This window comes from Miniopterus natalensis, chromosome 5, assembly GCF_054644295.1.
Source record: "Miniopterus natalensis isolate mMinNat1 chromosome 5, mMinNat1.hap1, whole genome shotgun sequence".
NCBI lineage: Eukaryota > Metazoa > Chordata > Mammalia > Chiroptera > Miniopteridae > Miniopterus > Miniopterus natalensis.
In genome coordinates this window covers 64,191,308-64,207,744 of record NC_142085.1, presented here as the reverse complement: position 1 = coordinate 64,207,744, position 16,437 = coordinate 64,191,308, and the positions used below count along the sequence as shown (strand labels likewise).

At 33.6% G+C, this 16,437-nt stretch overlaps 1 protein-coding gene across 1 annotated transcript in view; it reads left to right on the top strand.

The window, feature by feature from the left end:
- TBC1D32 (TBC1 domain family member 32) overlaps positions 1-11,961 on the top strand; it is a 118,480-nt gene extending 106,519 nt beyond the window's left edge. The window contains exons 33-34 of the mRNA XM_016212635.2: positions 3,493-3,681; positions 10,151-11,961. Coding sequence (XP_016068121.2) covers positions 3,493-3,681; positions 10,151-10,270 — 309 coding nt within the window. The 3' untranslated portion in view covers positions 10,271-11,961. The remainder of the gene's footprint in view (positions 1-3,492; positions 3,682-10,150) is intronic.
- The last annotated feature ends 4,476 nt before the right edge of the window (positions 11,962-16,437 follow it).

Here is a 16,437-nt window from a genome sequence, read left to right as displayed (position 1 = left end):
ACAGTAGCCACAGATGTTTTATGGTTAAGGTTATCTTGATCTTGGAGCTTATTTGACCTGTTTATGTGACATACTTGATAGGTTTCTTAATAGTATACTATCCTTCATTCCCTTGTATTTGTCCTACTGGAAACCTTTTGCTCTTAATTAGACGGTAGTTTTCTTAATATGACATGTGCTTTTATACTTATTTTGAAGAGCCCTTATGTCATTTATTACATTTACTTTTATCAGGTTACTACACCTGCTGAGTTTTAAATTTCCTAACAATTAATAAGAAGTCTAAAAATAGCAAGGAATTTCATGTCTTGGAAAGAAATACTCTTCCTCAGCCAATTCTAGCTCTTACTGTATATGTACCTAAAGCATTTCTGGGAATTTTGAATCACAAAATGTTTAATTCTGTTTGAAAGTAGTTACTTAAATATTTACTACAAGCTCAATAATCCATTCTTTCAATTCTAAAAAACTAAGCCAGGGAGCAGTAGGTTCTTGAGATTTTCTTTTTGCCATTTTAGTCTTGATTAATACAATGTGTATTATCTAATACCTCCAGTCATTTACTAGTTCCTAACATATATCTTTATTTTACAAATAGATTACCAAAGACTGGGAAAAACTTGCAGTGCCTCAGGTCCTAACTGTATCAATTTAGCATCTATTATTTTGGCATCTCTTTATCAATTTGATAAATTTTTATCAATTTGAAACTGCTTACATGTAGCAAGCAGATAAAAACTACGTTATTACTATCTAATAAAAATACTGCATTATTTCTCAGCAGTAATATTATGTTTCTTAAATTATCTAACTTAAAAATGCCTTTTTAATGGCTCGCTTTGTGAGCTAATCATTTTGTCTAAAGTATATATCATTGTTTTGTTGATAGTATTTTCCATTTTATTATAATATAGAATGTGAAAACTACTTGTAAGTAACTAAATGGGTATATGTGGTTAAGTAATTATTTGGATACAAATTTTGTACTTAAAAGCTTATTCATTTTGACGTAATTAGAAGCAGTGCTTTTTGAAGTTAACTTATAGACACTATGGGTTTGGGATTGGTTGATTAATGAAAGATTTGTGGGCAGGTTGCTAAATAAAATATGCAGTTCTCTAGAGTAAAAATAATAAGTTCAACTAGAATACAAAAAATGTTAAATATAGTTTAAAATATATATTTGTTGATTAGAATTCCTTTTAAGAGTAACTGAGTTTGGAAAGGAAATAGAAATTCAAATATATATTCTTTCCTTTTAAGTGAACATAAAATCACATGTTCTAGTTAACTTTTTGACCAAATTTACTTTTGTTAAAAAACTTTCCTTATTGAATTATTAACTTTCCTGGCTTAAGTGTAACATATCTTTAAGATTTACCTCTCATATTTTCTTTGGGACATCATATGGCATATCATTGAGTATTATACTGTGTACTATGTCAGCAAGTGGGCTAACATGGGTAAACCTCATTAGGGTGTGCCCCAATCCAGTATGAGTGGTGTCCTTATAAGAATAACAAATTTAGACACAGACATGTATGGAGGGAAGACTGTGTAAATATGAGAAAAGGCTGCCATCTACAAGCCAGAGGAAGAAACCAACTCTTCTGATACCTGGATTTTGGACTTCTCCAGAATTGTGAGAAGATTAATTTCTGTTGTTTAAGTCACCCAGTCTCTGGTACTTTCCTATGGTAGCCCTAGTAAGCTAATATAACATGTTAAAGGCAGTTAAAAGTGGAATCAGCATCCCAAAAAATTGAATCAAGGGCATTACCACTGAGGGAAGATTTCCTTTATTGAACCTGTCTTCTCCTATAGCTTTGTCTTAGGGGGTGGGAGGAGTGAATAAAAACAAGGGGAATAATAGATACCAAATTGATTCAGTAAGGGTATAAAAACTAATTTTAAAAGGACAAAATGATAGAGCAAAAGAAAGTTTGTGTCTCTCTATATTTTGTATCTGTGATAAATTGAGACAAGCCACCATATCTGTTCCCATTCCCTCCTCCTGCCCCCTAAGACAAAAGTATAGGAGAAGACAGGTTCAATAAAGGAAATCTTCCCTCAGTGGTAATTTGTTGATCATTAATGAAAACTAAAATATCAGAAAGTAATTGGTTGTCTTAATATCCCAAGACTGCAGTATCAAAGTGTTATCAACTGGGCTGCTTAAAACAACACAAATTTTTTGTCTCACAATTTTGGAGACCAGAAATCAAAATCCAAGGATTGGCAAGGCTATGTTGCCTCTGAACATATTAGGAGGAGAACTGTTTGGTGCTTCTTTCCTAGCTTCTAAGTAGCCTTAGATGTTTCTTGGCTTGTAGATGCAGCAGTCATCTGTCTTCATGCGTGACATTCTCTATGCATGACTTTCCAAATCTTCCCTCTGTGTGTGTCCCTTTGTCCAAATTTCCCCTTTTTCTATGGGTGCCAGTCATACTGGAATAGGGTACACCCTATGACCTCATTTTAACTTGATTACTTCTGTAAAGACCTTTTTTCCAAATAATGTCACCTTAACAGATACTGGCGTTAGGACTTGGACATAATTTTTGCAGGAATACACAATTCCATCCATAACATTAAGGTACCAAAATGTTAACAATGTTAATTTCTGTGTGATTTTTTTTTTTCTTTCTTAAACTTTTCTGTTTTTCCACAATGGACATGTATTTCTTTTATAATCTGAGCAAATGTTATTCAAAAAGTAAGAGAAATGATTCTTTTAAAAAGCCTCATTTCTAAATTATTCTCTACATTAGCTCTCAGTTTTTGTTATATAACTCTGTTTGGTTTTAAATTGTTTTCTGATTCAGCAAGAGTCCATTTGCATTAATGTAACATTTAGCAATCTGCTATCTGCATAATTATACATCTGTGATTATAGGTAGGATAGAAAAAATTTCCACTCTGAATTAAAATAGTCTCTCAGCATTTGTTATCTGTACAGAGCAGACTGGTGCTATGGATAAGAGGGGGACAAGATGAGTAAAGAAGGCAGTTAGCAACAGGCATTGGAACAGTATGAACACCATCAGTTGCCCCCAAGTCCTGAGTCCCAAGGCCATGAAAGTTTTCTCATGCATAAACAAATAGGTGGAACATACTTGTTAGGCTTATGTGCAGAATGTCTTTCTATTTTGATTAAATGCTAAGCTCTTCATTGGTTTTATGTGAGTTATTGGCTATTGCTTTTTTTTTTTTTTTAATATGGCTTTATTGATTTCAGAGAGAGGAAGAGAGAGGGGGAGAGAGAGATAGAAACATCAGTGTTCAGAGTCATTGATCGGCCGCCTCCTGCATGCCCCCTACTGGGGATCCAGCCTGCAACCCTGGTATGTGTCCTGACTGGGAATCAAACCGCAATCTGGATCATAGGTTGATGCTCAGCCACTGAGCTACACCAGCTGGGCTGGGTATTGGTTTTTGAAAGTCAGATATGGTCTTACAAACTTTCTGATAAACTGATTTCTTTTTTTCTAGATTTGTCTGCAATGGATAACTCAGTGTTTTTGGAATTATTTAGACTGGATAGAAATCTGCCATTATATTGCTACTTGTATTTTCCTTGGTCCTGATTATCAAGTGTATATCTGTATAGCTATATTCAAACATCTACAACAAGACATTCTACAACATACTCAGACCCAAGATCTGCAGGTTTTCCTAAAAGTAAGTGTCTTCATATCTAAAGGGAAAATGATTAAGAGTTAATAGCTAACTTTTACGGGGTGCTTAATGTCAGATGCTTTTCTAGACTCATCTAATCCTAAAAACAGTCTTTTGAAGCAGGTACTATTATCATCCTCATTTTAGAGATGAGGAAACTGAGCCACTGAATTAAGTAAATTGCCCAAAATTATGCAGGTGGTGATGGAGCTGCGATGTGAAGTTGTCTGGATCCAAAACCTTGCTTTTAACTACTGTGCATGTCAAAAGACATGCTGTTTTTATATTTCTATATTTTAGTCAATTAAAGTTCAAGTTACTGTGTTAATACAGAGGTTTAATACTTTTAAAAAACATTTAATATAATTTCTTATGTTCATATTCTGTATTTTTCTAAACTTCCAGCTAATCTTTGTAAAAGGTTTTCTTGAAAGATTATTCTAAAACCCCTTTTTAAAAAGTCATTACCATATATAAATTAATATTTTAAAACTACATAGTTGCTTCCTTTCTAGTTTACAGTAATGTGACTTTTAAAGCTCTGGACTTTAGGAAATACATGATACATATATATATATGACCCTGTGTGCAATTCTTGATGGCCGCCCAACTCTGTTTAAGTTAAAATATTTTCTTGAATTTCAGGTATGTTTCCCTCCACCTGTTACCTTCACGATCCCATAGGCATGCACTGACACACATGCCAAAACCAATATTTATCATTTGCTAGTTTTTCTCTAGGTCAGTGACTGATTTCTGTGTAAGTTGATTTTATTTTTATTTTTTACCAGTACATATTTGTCTGAGCTATTTTCCATTTAATGATGATTTTTCTGTAAATAAATGTCATTGATCATTTAAAATTGCCAAAATACCAAATATTTTTATTTTAGAAGTACTGAATTCAAAGGTCTCAAATTTCCTACATATATCACTAGAATTATGATCTCAGAAACATTCTTAATGAAAAAGTATACCGAGACACTGGTTGTACACGTAGGAGGAAAACTTAGGTAGAAAAAGAAAAAAAGGACCTGCAAGAGGTAATCTGGAGTACAGGGGTGGTTAAGCAAATGGGAGTTATATTGAGGACAAAACGTGAATTCCTTTTCCGTAAGGGATGTTTTCATCAGCTACATCATCAGTTATAGGAGCTTCAGTTTCTGAAATTTTCCCGAACTTTGATACTTGTGTATCCCCGAACCTATAGTTCTCTGTCCTCTTATCCTACTTTAGTTTTTCTGACAGTGTTTGTCACTAGCTGAAATTATTTTATATCTGTTTTTGTCACTCTTCCCCAATGTAATGGGTAAGCTCCACAAGAGCTTTGATTTTGTCTGTTGTTTACTAATGTATTATCAATGCCTGGAACAGTACCTAGTACCTAGTAGGTGCTAAATAAATACTTGTTGGTAGAATAAATACAGATTGTAAATAAATATAAAGGGAAAGATGAATGCATTTAGTTTTATTCACATTGAATAACAAACATTACCAAATTTTTCAAATGATTGTCACTTACCTTCCTTCCTGCCAGAAGTGCGTCTTTACCTTTCATCATCTTTAAATCTGAGTAACGGTAGTGATTATTGCAATTTCATCTCTGTCTTGACTACTGCCAGGAAAATTGTTTGCAAATGGTGACCTCTTTAAATGTGTACCAAACTCTGTTGTGATCTTCTCATAATGGTATCAATTTAAAATGGAAGAAATTTTAAATGAGAGGAGAAAATTATCTTTACTAAGTCGTATTTGAATTACTAAAATTTTAATTGAATTGGTTTGGATCCAAATTAAGGACATGCTGGCAAAGAATTAATTGTTAGTACTTGTCCTGGAACGAACCTTACTTCTTACTCCTGCTGCTTGCAGTCGTCTGAGGGATTAGAAAAAATGCCTGTCAGATACCAACTTAACTTCACTTTTTGTGTTATTTTCAGCAGGTAGGTCTCAGCTTCACTAGTCTCTTTTGGTAGGCAGTTATTTTTCTAGTGAGATCAATTCCAATGTAGTTTATTTAAATATGCATTTATATACCCCTTGTTTGCAAACCACATAAACTTCTGTATACCATTTTTCACTTACTGACATATTAGCCAATAATGAAATTTTGATTAAGGAAGTGATTTTTATACGTCTTTCGGCAGATCCCTTAGGTCAGGAATAACTATATGATTCAAAAATTCCTCATTTAACTATAGTAATAGGGATTAAACATTGGAAATTATGCTTTATACTTTCTGATCTAAAATCTCAGCACTGCCTGGCTGGGCATGGCTCAGCGGTTGAGCCTCGACCTATGATCCAGGAGATCACAGTTCAGTTCCCTGTCAGGGCACGAGTCCAGGTTTCGGGCTGATCCCCAGTGGGGGGCGTGCAGGAGGCAGCTGATCAGTGACTCATCATTGATGTTTCTCTCTCTCTCCCTTCCTCTCTTCTGAAATCAATAAAGATATTTAAAAAAAAAAATCTCAGCCTAGTACTAAGGGAGAAAAAAACCTTAACAATTCTCCATGTTCTTGTCACAGCCATGATAATATATTTTTTAATTACTTTATTTTCTGACTCTACATATTTAGTAATGATTGTTTCTGAGAGGAAAGGATCTGAAGTAGAATAGACTTTTACTTGTTGTTATATATATTTGTATGTGTTTATATTGACATTTTTTATTTTCAAAGAATGGGCTCATACTTCTTTTATAATAAAACTACTTTTTAAAAGGAAATTGACTCATTATATAAAAGTTGATAAAACAAACATCTGACTGTTGTAAATAAGTTCAAATAATTGGGCCCAAATGAATTAGTTTCCAATATATTGAAAAACCACAAACATATTATGTTTTCCACTATTATCAGTTATGAGAAACTTCAGATAATGAGGTGGTTCCAGAAGATTGAAAATATGCAATTTTTTTCCTGGTTTACGTTTCATGTATTGACAGAAAGTGACATGATAGAAGCCTAAAGAGAATACCAACCCATTTGTATTCATTTTGGCTTCATAGACCAGAAGGTTGTGAACACTACTAGGCAACCCAGAGTTACTTAAAAAACAAAACAAAAAACCTGTTTATTTTTCCTCTTTTGATTAAACCATTAAATATTAGATTAGATGAATATCGTGAGTATAAGTTGATATCAGCAAGGTATTGTCTTTTTCACAATATCCTTGCAGACTCAACAGAAATATGGGTTGGACGATAGATCATCTAAGTGCATTATTCCCACACTATGCTGATTAATAGATTAATGCTGAGCTAGATGACAACTTCTGAAGGTATGCTAAAGAGCTTAATCCTTAGACGTGGATTCCTAAACATTTTTATCTGTGACAGATGATGGTTTAGGAAATCTGGAGGCATCACACTTCCAGAGAGAAAACCATCATCTAACAAAATAAATATTCTCAAATATTTCAGCAAGCTTGAAAGCCTAGAGTTGTTTTTTGTTCATGCAGTCATCCCCTCTCCCTCGCCCCCTCCACCCCCCACACACAAGACACAGATACCGACACAGGTTTATTGAGAGTTAGTTTAGTAGTGCTTCAGAAGACCTTCTGTTTTAGGTCACTGGCTGTATTGCATTCCTCTCTAGCAGGCTAGTAGGCTGGCAGTGATCTTGATTTTAGTTTGTGAAATCAATCTGGGGAACAAACGTCACTGGAATGCCAGGCTAAGAAAAGATTGCCTTCCAGTGAAAACTAGGCTATGAAGGCTCAAAATACTTAATTAAAATGCTTCAACTGAATCTTGCATATTATGGCAAAATCAGTTTTAAATTATGAAATATCTGATTAATTTTATCCCAATCAGTTAATTGTCAAGAGTGATTTTTGTGTGTGTTGCTATTGCAGCTGTTGTTCCAGGACATGTTGACAGGGTAAGAAATGGGGATTAGACTGAGAAAAACCAATTGAATGCTGAGTTTTAAAAGACAAAAGTATACATAATATTAAAAATAATTCACTAGCTGAAGGAATAGATATAACATGTTCAGTATCATGTCATCTGTGGTTTATAGATGTTTCCTGCATTGTCCTTCTATCACTTGAGGTCACCTGAATTAAAATTCTGGCTCTGCCACTAACTATAAACTGGGGCACATTGCTTAACCTCTCTGTGCCTCAGTTTCTTCATTTGTATAATTGGATGTGGAGTAATGCCTATTATATTAGGTTGTTGGGGAATGAAATGAGATAATAGCTGTCAGGTACTTCTAAAATATTGTCTGACACATTGGAAGTTCTTAAGAAAAACATTTGAGTTTCTACATTCTTGTTCCATACCTCTCCTGCCTCGTTCTTCCTATTTAAGGAAGAGATGTGTAGAGAATACAGCAAAAGAAACAGGGTTTTCTACCGAGTCCTTAACTAGACTATATACTTTTGCTCCCTTTTTTCCCCTCCAGCCCCAAGATGTCTAGTATATCACATCATAGTAGTACCTGGCATGTTATTTTGGATATTAACCCTTTGTCGGAGCTGTTGTTTGCAAATATATTCTCCCATTCAGTTGGTTGCCTTTCTGTTTTGTTGGTGGTTTATTTTGCTGTGCAGAAGCTTTTTAGTTTGATATAGTTCCATTTGTTTATTTGTGCATTTTTTTTCCTTGTTTTTGGGTCAAATTCATGAAATGTTCTCTACAACCAGGGTCCATAAATTTAGTACCTATGTTTTCTTGTGTGTAATTTATTATTTCAGATCTTGTATTTAGGTCTATGATCCATTTTGAATTAATTTTTGTACATGGGGACAAAATGTAGTCTAGTTTCATTCTTTTGCATGTGGCTTTCCAATTTTTCCAGCACCATTTAAAGAGGCTTTCTTTTTTCCATTGTACAATTTTGGCTCCTTTGTCAAAAATTACTTGCCCACGTACATGTGGTTTTATCTGTGGGCTCTCTGTTCTGCTCCATTGGTCTGTGTGTGTTTTTCCGCCGATACCGTGCTCATTTGAGTGTCCTCACTTGGTAGTGTAATTTAAAGTCAGGGAGTGTGATACCTCTGGCTTTGTTCTCTTTTCTCAGGATTGGTTTTGGCTGTTTGTGGTCTTTGTGGTTCCATACAAATATGATGATTTTTTGTTCTATTTCTTTAAAATATGTCATTGGAAATTTGATGGGGATTGCATTAAATCTATATCTTGCTTTGGGTAATAGGGACATTTTAACTATGTTGATTCTTCTAATCCACGAACATGGGCTATCTCTATTTCATTTGTGTCTTTTTCAATCTCTTTTAATAATTCATTGTAGTTTTCAGTATATAGGTCCTTCCTATCTTTTGTTAATTTTTTTCTGAGGTATTTTAATTTTTTGTTGCAATTGAAAAAGGAATTTTTTTCCGTTTTTCCTCTGTAGTTTCATTGTTATATATACAAAACCAGTGTATTTTTGTACATTGATTTTGTATCCTACAACTTTACTGTATTTGTTTATTGTTCCTAATAGTTTTTTGGTGAAGTCTTTAGGGTTTTCTACATACAGAATCATGTCATCTGCAAAAAGTGACACTTTTACTTCTTCATTCCCAGTTTGGATGCTATTTCTTTCTTTCTTTTTCCTGATTGCTTTGGCTAGGACTTCCAGACTGTGTTTAATAAGAATGCTGAGAGTGGACATCCTTGTCATGTTCCTGATTTTAGCAGAAAAGCTTTCAGTTTTTCACCATTGAGTATGATATTAGCTGAAGGTTTGTCATATATAGCCTTTATTACATTGAGGTACTTTCCTTTTATACCCATTTTATTGAATATTTTAATCATAAATGAATGTTGTATCTTATCAAATCCTTTTTCTGCATCTGCTGATAAGAACATATGGTTTTTATCCATTGTTAGTTAATGTGGTGTATTGCATTTATCGATTTGAATATGCTGAACGATCCTTGCGCCCCTGGAATGAACCCCATTTGATCTTGATGTATTATTATTTTTAATGGATGTCCCTACTGTCTGTATTTTTGAGTGCCTCATTTGAAACACTAACCATTAAATTTGAAATTAGTATACACATACACAGTACTAACATTATGAGTTAGAGACTGTTGAAGATTTTAGGAACAATTGCTATAAACAGATATTTCTTGCAGTATTACAGTATCCTTTGATAAAAAAAGCTTTAGGGTTTTTACTAATTACAAATACGAACAATCATTCTATAATTGAAACTTTATTATATCTAAAATATTAGGAAGATTTCATTATCTAAGAGTTTGTTTTATTTTTTGTTAGCTGTAAAGCATTTTTGGTTTTGAAAACAGACAACCTTGTTTTTTATGGACATAATTTCTTGCTATCATATACATACACAGCCTACTAAATAAAAAACAGTTACACATTTACTAGCAACATGAAACTCCTAGTCTGTAGATGAAAAAAGTGATACATCAACTATTTAAAATTTATAAACTTAGAATTGTGTGTCTTTAGCTGAGCTAATGAACTGTTCCCTATATATTTTTTTGACAGGAAGAAGCACTGCATGGGTTTCGAGTGAGTGATTACTTTGAATACATGGAAATTTTGGAACAAAACTACCGACCAGTGTTGCTGAGAGACATGCGGAACATTAGAGTGCAAAGCACATAGATCATGAAGTGCACAATTTAATTTTGTTTTATTTATTTTAAAAGGAAACAAAGGGATATGATTGTTTCCTATGTCCATAACAACATATGCTTTGTGAATACACATATTATAAATCAGTATTGAGAGTTTATTAATATAATAATGTAGTCAAGTAAGCATTTACTCAGTTTTTTGACATGAAATGAGTGCATTTTTATAAGATTGGTTTTTTGTATGGTTGTTTTAGAACCAGATCTAGCTAACTTATGGTTCTTTATGTCTAACAGGTATTCCTTATCTAGATCTCCTGCTTCACCATATGTTTAAAAAAATTTTCCAATGAGTTTGGAAAGAAGCAGCAATATTGTAAATAATTGTTTGACTAGCCAGAAAGAGTCCATAGAGACAAGGAAAAGACAGTTGTTTTATTTATTATTATTATTTTGTCTGCACATATAAGGAAAATAGACACCACAACTGATTATTTGACGTGGAGGAACAAATGATATTTATCATGGCAAGTTGTAGGAAAAATGTCATCAGACATAATTGTTTTTCTAGGAATTGCTTTTGATACCTATATCAATTTATAATTTTCCATATGAAATCTAGTCTCTACATGGTTCATTTAAAAGATAGATTAGTTATTTCATACTGATAAGCATTTGATTCTCATTAGTTATGCATTTTCCTTGGTGATAGATTTGATTTGTACTGAATTGAAAACATTAAGGAGAATAGATTTCTAAATTATTTTAAATTACCAACACTATGTTTTATTTAAATAGAAGTCTCTGCTTCAATGGGATTAATATAATATGTGAGGGTCTATTTTTTTTATATTTTAACTGTCACATTTAATATATGAAAGATAATACATAGAATATTAAATTGTTAATTTTTCAGCCAGCAATTTTAACAAGCTTTTAAGTCAACCATTATAACCATTCTGAAGCTCTTTTTCCCTTTTCAACCAAAAATGAGTCATCCACAAACTCATTTTCCTTTTAGTCTGATGAAACAACTGGTACTGTACAGTTTTCAATTTTGTGGTATTTAGGCTATTGCAATATCAACCGTCCAAAATCAGGTTTTATGCTGTAAATGCCAACAATAGCTTCTCAGGCATGGTGTTCCTAAAGGGCATTGAAAAAGTTGAGAAAAGAAAATTGAGCAAGTTAACTTGACATATTGCTCACCTTACCTCTGACTGATATGAGTTAAGTAAGAGAGGCCTAGGTGACCCAAAACACCACGCTTAGTGTACTTTCAAACTTAATTTTGAAAAGCGTTTCCACGGAACCTGTATTACATGTTTATGGATCCATTTCCTTCCATTCTGTTCCGGAGTTATTGTTATTGGTCCTAAGAAACCTACAACTTTATTTCTTTTTAAAATCTCTTGTATGGGAGTTGGAAATACGAATGGAGAAGCAGCTGTAACTTATTTTGTAATATCCATTGGTGATTTTGACTGGAAACTGAAGTAAGATCGAGATAATAATAGTTACGTTTTGGAAAAGTGACTTCAGCTGAAGCCAGAAGGCTTTGATTTTCATTTGATAAATAAATGTCTTATGAACAGTGACATAAACAATGAGCAATTTGGTGAAATAAATGCCAACAATAGCTATTAACATGTTAGCTATTATATTGCTAACACTGTGATTTATTTTTGCACTTATTTTAAGAATACTCTTTAGAATAGAAATAAATACATTCCTATCTTGCTTCTCAGTTTCATTTTCAATTATTTAAAGTATAAGTCCATAGGGCATATCTATTTCTAATTTTGAAGGATCTTATACATTTTAAAGAATTTATAATAAACTATTTTATGATACAATGTAAAAAAATTTGTGAAAAATTTAAGTACATATGTATAAATCTTTGAATACCTGTTTTCAAAACTTAATCTTTATAGTTATATAACCTTCTCATGCTATATAAGCATCTAAAGTATATGGGAAGGTAAAGTAAGTCTCAGAAATTCATGTTAACTTCCCAACAAAATTCTACCTAAATTTATGATTATTAAATTATGGGGTGCTCTAATTTGCGCTTCTAAGTATTCGGTAAATTATGTCTATTACTATTTGCCATTATGTGGCTAGTTGGTAGCAGCATGGCCTGGAACCTTCAAGTTCAGTCCTCTTTCAAATGTATTATTTATTCCTTTAGTCACCTAATATACCTTAATTAAACTCCTACTGTGGATCAGGCACTTGGTTACCTATGGTTCTAATCTTTTCCCTTCAGGTTTTTCTGGGAGTAACAGATTATATTTTTCTACTTATGTTTTCCTTACTAGTTATAAAATTACAGAAAACAAATGAAAGCCCTGTACAGTCCAATATTAGGCATATTTTTGTAGTTTATCCAATTTTTCCATCTTCCTATTTTGAAAAGTTAATTGTTCATATTCTACATTTAGTGATGGAGACCAGATTGATATATAGTAGATCATCAGTGTAATGTTGAATTGTTTTATATTTTCAAGCGATAAAATAATATTTCCTTTTATGTGACATAGAATTTTACTAATGTTCTTTGTAACAAAATTGACAAAGACTTTTTTCCAGCAGGATATTAGGAGAGTTATTACTTGTCAGTGCCAATATATTTACTTATCTGATGAGTTTAAACAAGGTCAGTGCAGTTAGCCTCTTGTAAACCCTAAATTTTTAGCACTAACAATATTTTAGCTTTTAAAATTAGTTAACTTCTTTGGTGTGTTTCCCATCCCATATTCTTCTCTTGGCAATAGGACACTATGAAATTCTAAGTACCATGGAAATAATTAGACTGTCATGTCTGCTAATAGAGTGCACTTGAGATACATTGGGGGAGACAGTTATTAAAATGTTGGCTGTTAAAGTTTGATCATCTAATCCAGGATTTAAATGTTGAACTGCTATTATCAGAATATGTTATCTGCCATTTTTTATTGAATAACACATTTTTATTTAGCCCTTTGTTAAAATGCTAAAGTTTGTCTCTTATAGAGCATCTCTAAAATATAATCCTTTTTTTACAACATCAAATATAATTAACTATAGTTTCATTGGAGATCATCAGATAAAGGAAAACAAAATGCTTTTTTGGTCATATGATCCCGTATTGTGTCCATAACTGCCTATATTTTTCTTCTTTCTACACTTTTAACTTCTTTCAAAGCAAAATTTTCAAATTAATATTTTGCTTAATATCATGAAATTATTTTGACTTGAAAAATGTATTCATTAGAATGGATGAGGGGTATGGCACAGACTGGTGATGTTCACCAGTCCATTTCCACTTCCTGGGCTAAGTATATTGCAGGGCATCTGATCAACTTAACCAATGTTAATGAGCAAACCAAAGCATAAGTAGCAGGTGTGCCTTCTCTGTGAGCTTTCTTTTCTCTTTCTTGGTGCCCCTGGAGCCTGGATGCTTGAATTTGTGAAGAGCAAAATCTCCTACCAAACCACACTGGACAGTAACCTGATGAAGAAATCAATCTTGCAATAAGTGGCTGAAATCATATGGTTGTTTATTATTGTCTAGCATTAAATACCCTGTCAATTTCTTGGAGTCTCCCCATTCCTGCCCCCCCTTTTTGGATAAATTTTGATGCATCTAGATGGGCATGTTCTTAATTTCATAGTGTTTTATTAGATTCCATATTGAGAATCTAAGTGTATTATCTAGTAATTACAATTAAGAGAGTTTCTTTATATCCTTCATTGATGTTTTTACCAATTAGCAAACAGTTTTGTGGATATAATGGATACCATTTGACTAGCCAGATATGTGTACTGTCATGGAAGTCTTGTTTCTGTAGATGAAGGCTAGGACATCTAAAGAGAGCCATTAGGGTAGCAATCTCATCAGTGAACTTAAATTTGATCACAGTTATATACTTTGGATATTATTCTACATGATAATTTTTAATATATGTAACCTAATTCCACTTTCTTTACTTTGACAGAGCCATTTGTACACTGAAAAATATTCCCAAGTTATATAGTCTACAATAAATGTAAAACCACTGCCGACTGGAAAGTTAACAGGAATCAGAAAAGGCAGTTGAAAGTGCAAATGGGAGGGTATTTCAGCTGGGCTCAGGATTGGCAGGAAGACTACACCAACACACACGTGGGTAAGATAAGGTTAAATTAAATTCCTGATATATTTAGCCAAGGATGTAGAAAGTTACTGGGAGTGAGGAGGCCGTGCTGAACCGGAGTAGATGCAGCATTTGGAGCGTAGGTTCTCTTGGCCCCTAAGTCAGTGATAAGGGAGCTCATCTGCCAGTGCATCTGCAGTGTGGTGTAAGATTAAAAAAACCTCTCCTTCCCATTATTTTATGTTTTGAGCTTATATCATTATTCAAAAAGAGCTTGTTCAAACTATTCATGTTCCTCTGGTTGAATAAATGTTTACTAACTTTGGTCCTGCTGGTCCTTGACCCAAACTTCACATTGAGACGACATCCTCACCCTGGGGAGAAAGCTGAACCGGGGCTCAGGTGTCCATGAGGAGTGCCTCAGCCCTGGGCTCACCAGGGTACCAGAAAGCCCAACTCTCCCCAAAGAGTTAAATGCAGAAAACAAACACAACAAAACAAAAACAGAGAGAAATAGAAATCACAGGTCTAGCTGAGTACAGAGTATGCCTAATATCATTACCGAAAAGACAATAACTCCAAGGAAAATTATCAAAAATACCCTGTATTTTGTATAGTGATTTATCTTTTTTGAAGTACCTGTATGCACATCTCATCTGATGCGCAAAACATCATAAAATGTGTTTCTCATAAAAGAACTAAAACATTCAGCAACTTTAGAACAAGAATCTATTCAAGAGAGAATGGACACTGCTAAATTTTTCTAATGAAGTAATTATTTCAAGCTGTGTTTCTTAAGAAATATTAAGTAATTACGTTTATGAGAGTGAAGCTAAAATAAAGCACTGTTCAGCCTCTTCTTGACTGTATAGAACAACCATAGAGCAGATGAAAAGGTGTAACCTTGAAAGGCCACCATCTTTACTATTTTTACTTTGTGAGAAGGTCTTGACAATAGGCTTAGTGCTGTTTTACAATGCTGTTTTAATAGCTTTGGCCTTGGATAAAGCTGCTGCTTGGGAAATGTGTTATCAGTACCTCTTCTCCATCACCCGCCAGCCCTCCCACCTGTTTATTTACATTAATTCTCCCTGGGGAGCCAAGTGCTTTGACCCTTTCTCATCTCCTTCCAGGCCATCCCTGTTCTCTATTCCACGGGCTAGAGCTTTACCTAACTTTAATTTCTTCACGTTTAATCATATCACATAGTGCAGTGAGGGACACTAGGGCAAAATGTCAAGAAGCACGTATTCTAGTTCTTGTACCGTGAGCGACTGACCATGACATCTCAACACCTGCATGGTTGTGACCTCATTTCTCCCCGTGTCCAACAAGGGTGCTGAGTGATATGACCTTTGGGATTGTCCTAGACTAGCTTTTGGTTCTGATATTCTGTGTCATCTTACTGAAGCTTAATTCACCACGAGGCACAGATGGCTGATAAAGTTTCAGGTGATCCCCTTCCCAGATTCCATTGACGTTTTCAAAATAAACATTAAATGAGATTATAAAGCAGCAAGTGCTGTGGGCATACTAGGCACCAAAATATGCATTTCTCATTAAAAGGACTATTGGTGAGAGTTATGTCAGTTATCACTGATTGCTCAGTGATACATTTATTGTAAAGTCAGTGGAAACTTAGCATTGTATAAACACACATGCACTTTAGTTCAAATAAAACATTATTTTTGTGCTCATTTTGGCAGCACATAGGCTAGAATAAAACATTATTTTAAGCTAATTCGAGAGAATGTGGTAGCCCTGAGATGCTCTTTTTCTACAGATATATCAGTAAAACAAGTCTGAGCTCTTTTTGAGTCTGGTTTATAATCATAACTAACCATTACTTAATGGTTTTTTGACACTTCAAAAATGATACTCAAGTATTAATTAAGGAAGGCTGTCTTAAAATAATTTGCCTTTGGATACAGAAAACTGAAAAATTGCTGCCTTTTAGAACCCCTTATACATAGTGAGAGTCCATCATGACTTAGACATGATGTAGCTTCATCTTATTCCCATTCTCTTTAATTTCAATTTAAATAAAATCCCTAATCGACAGTAAAACCATTTTTAGCAT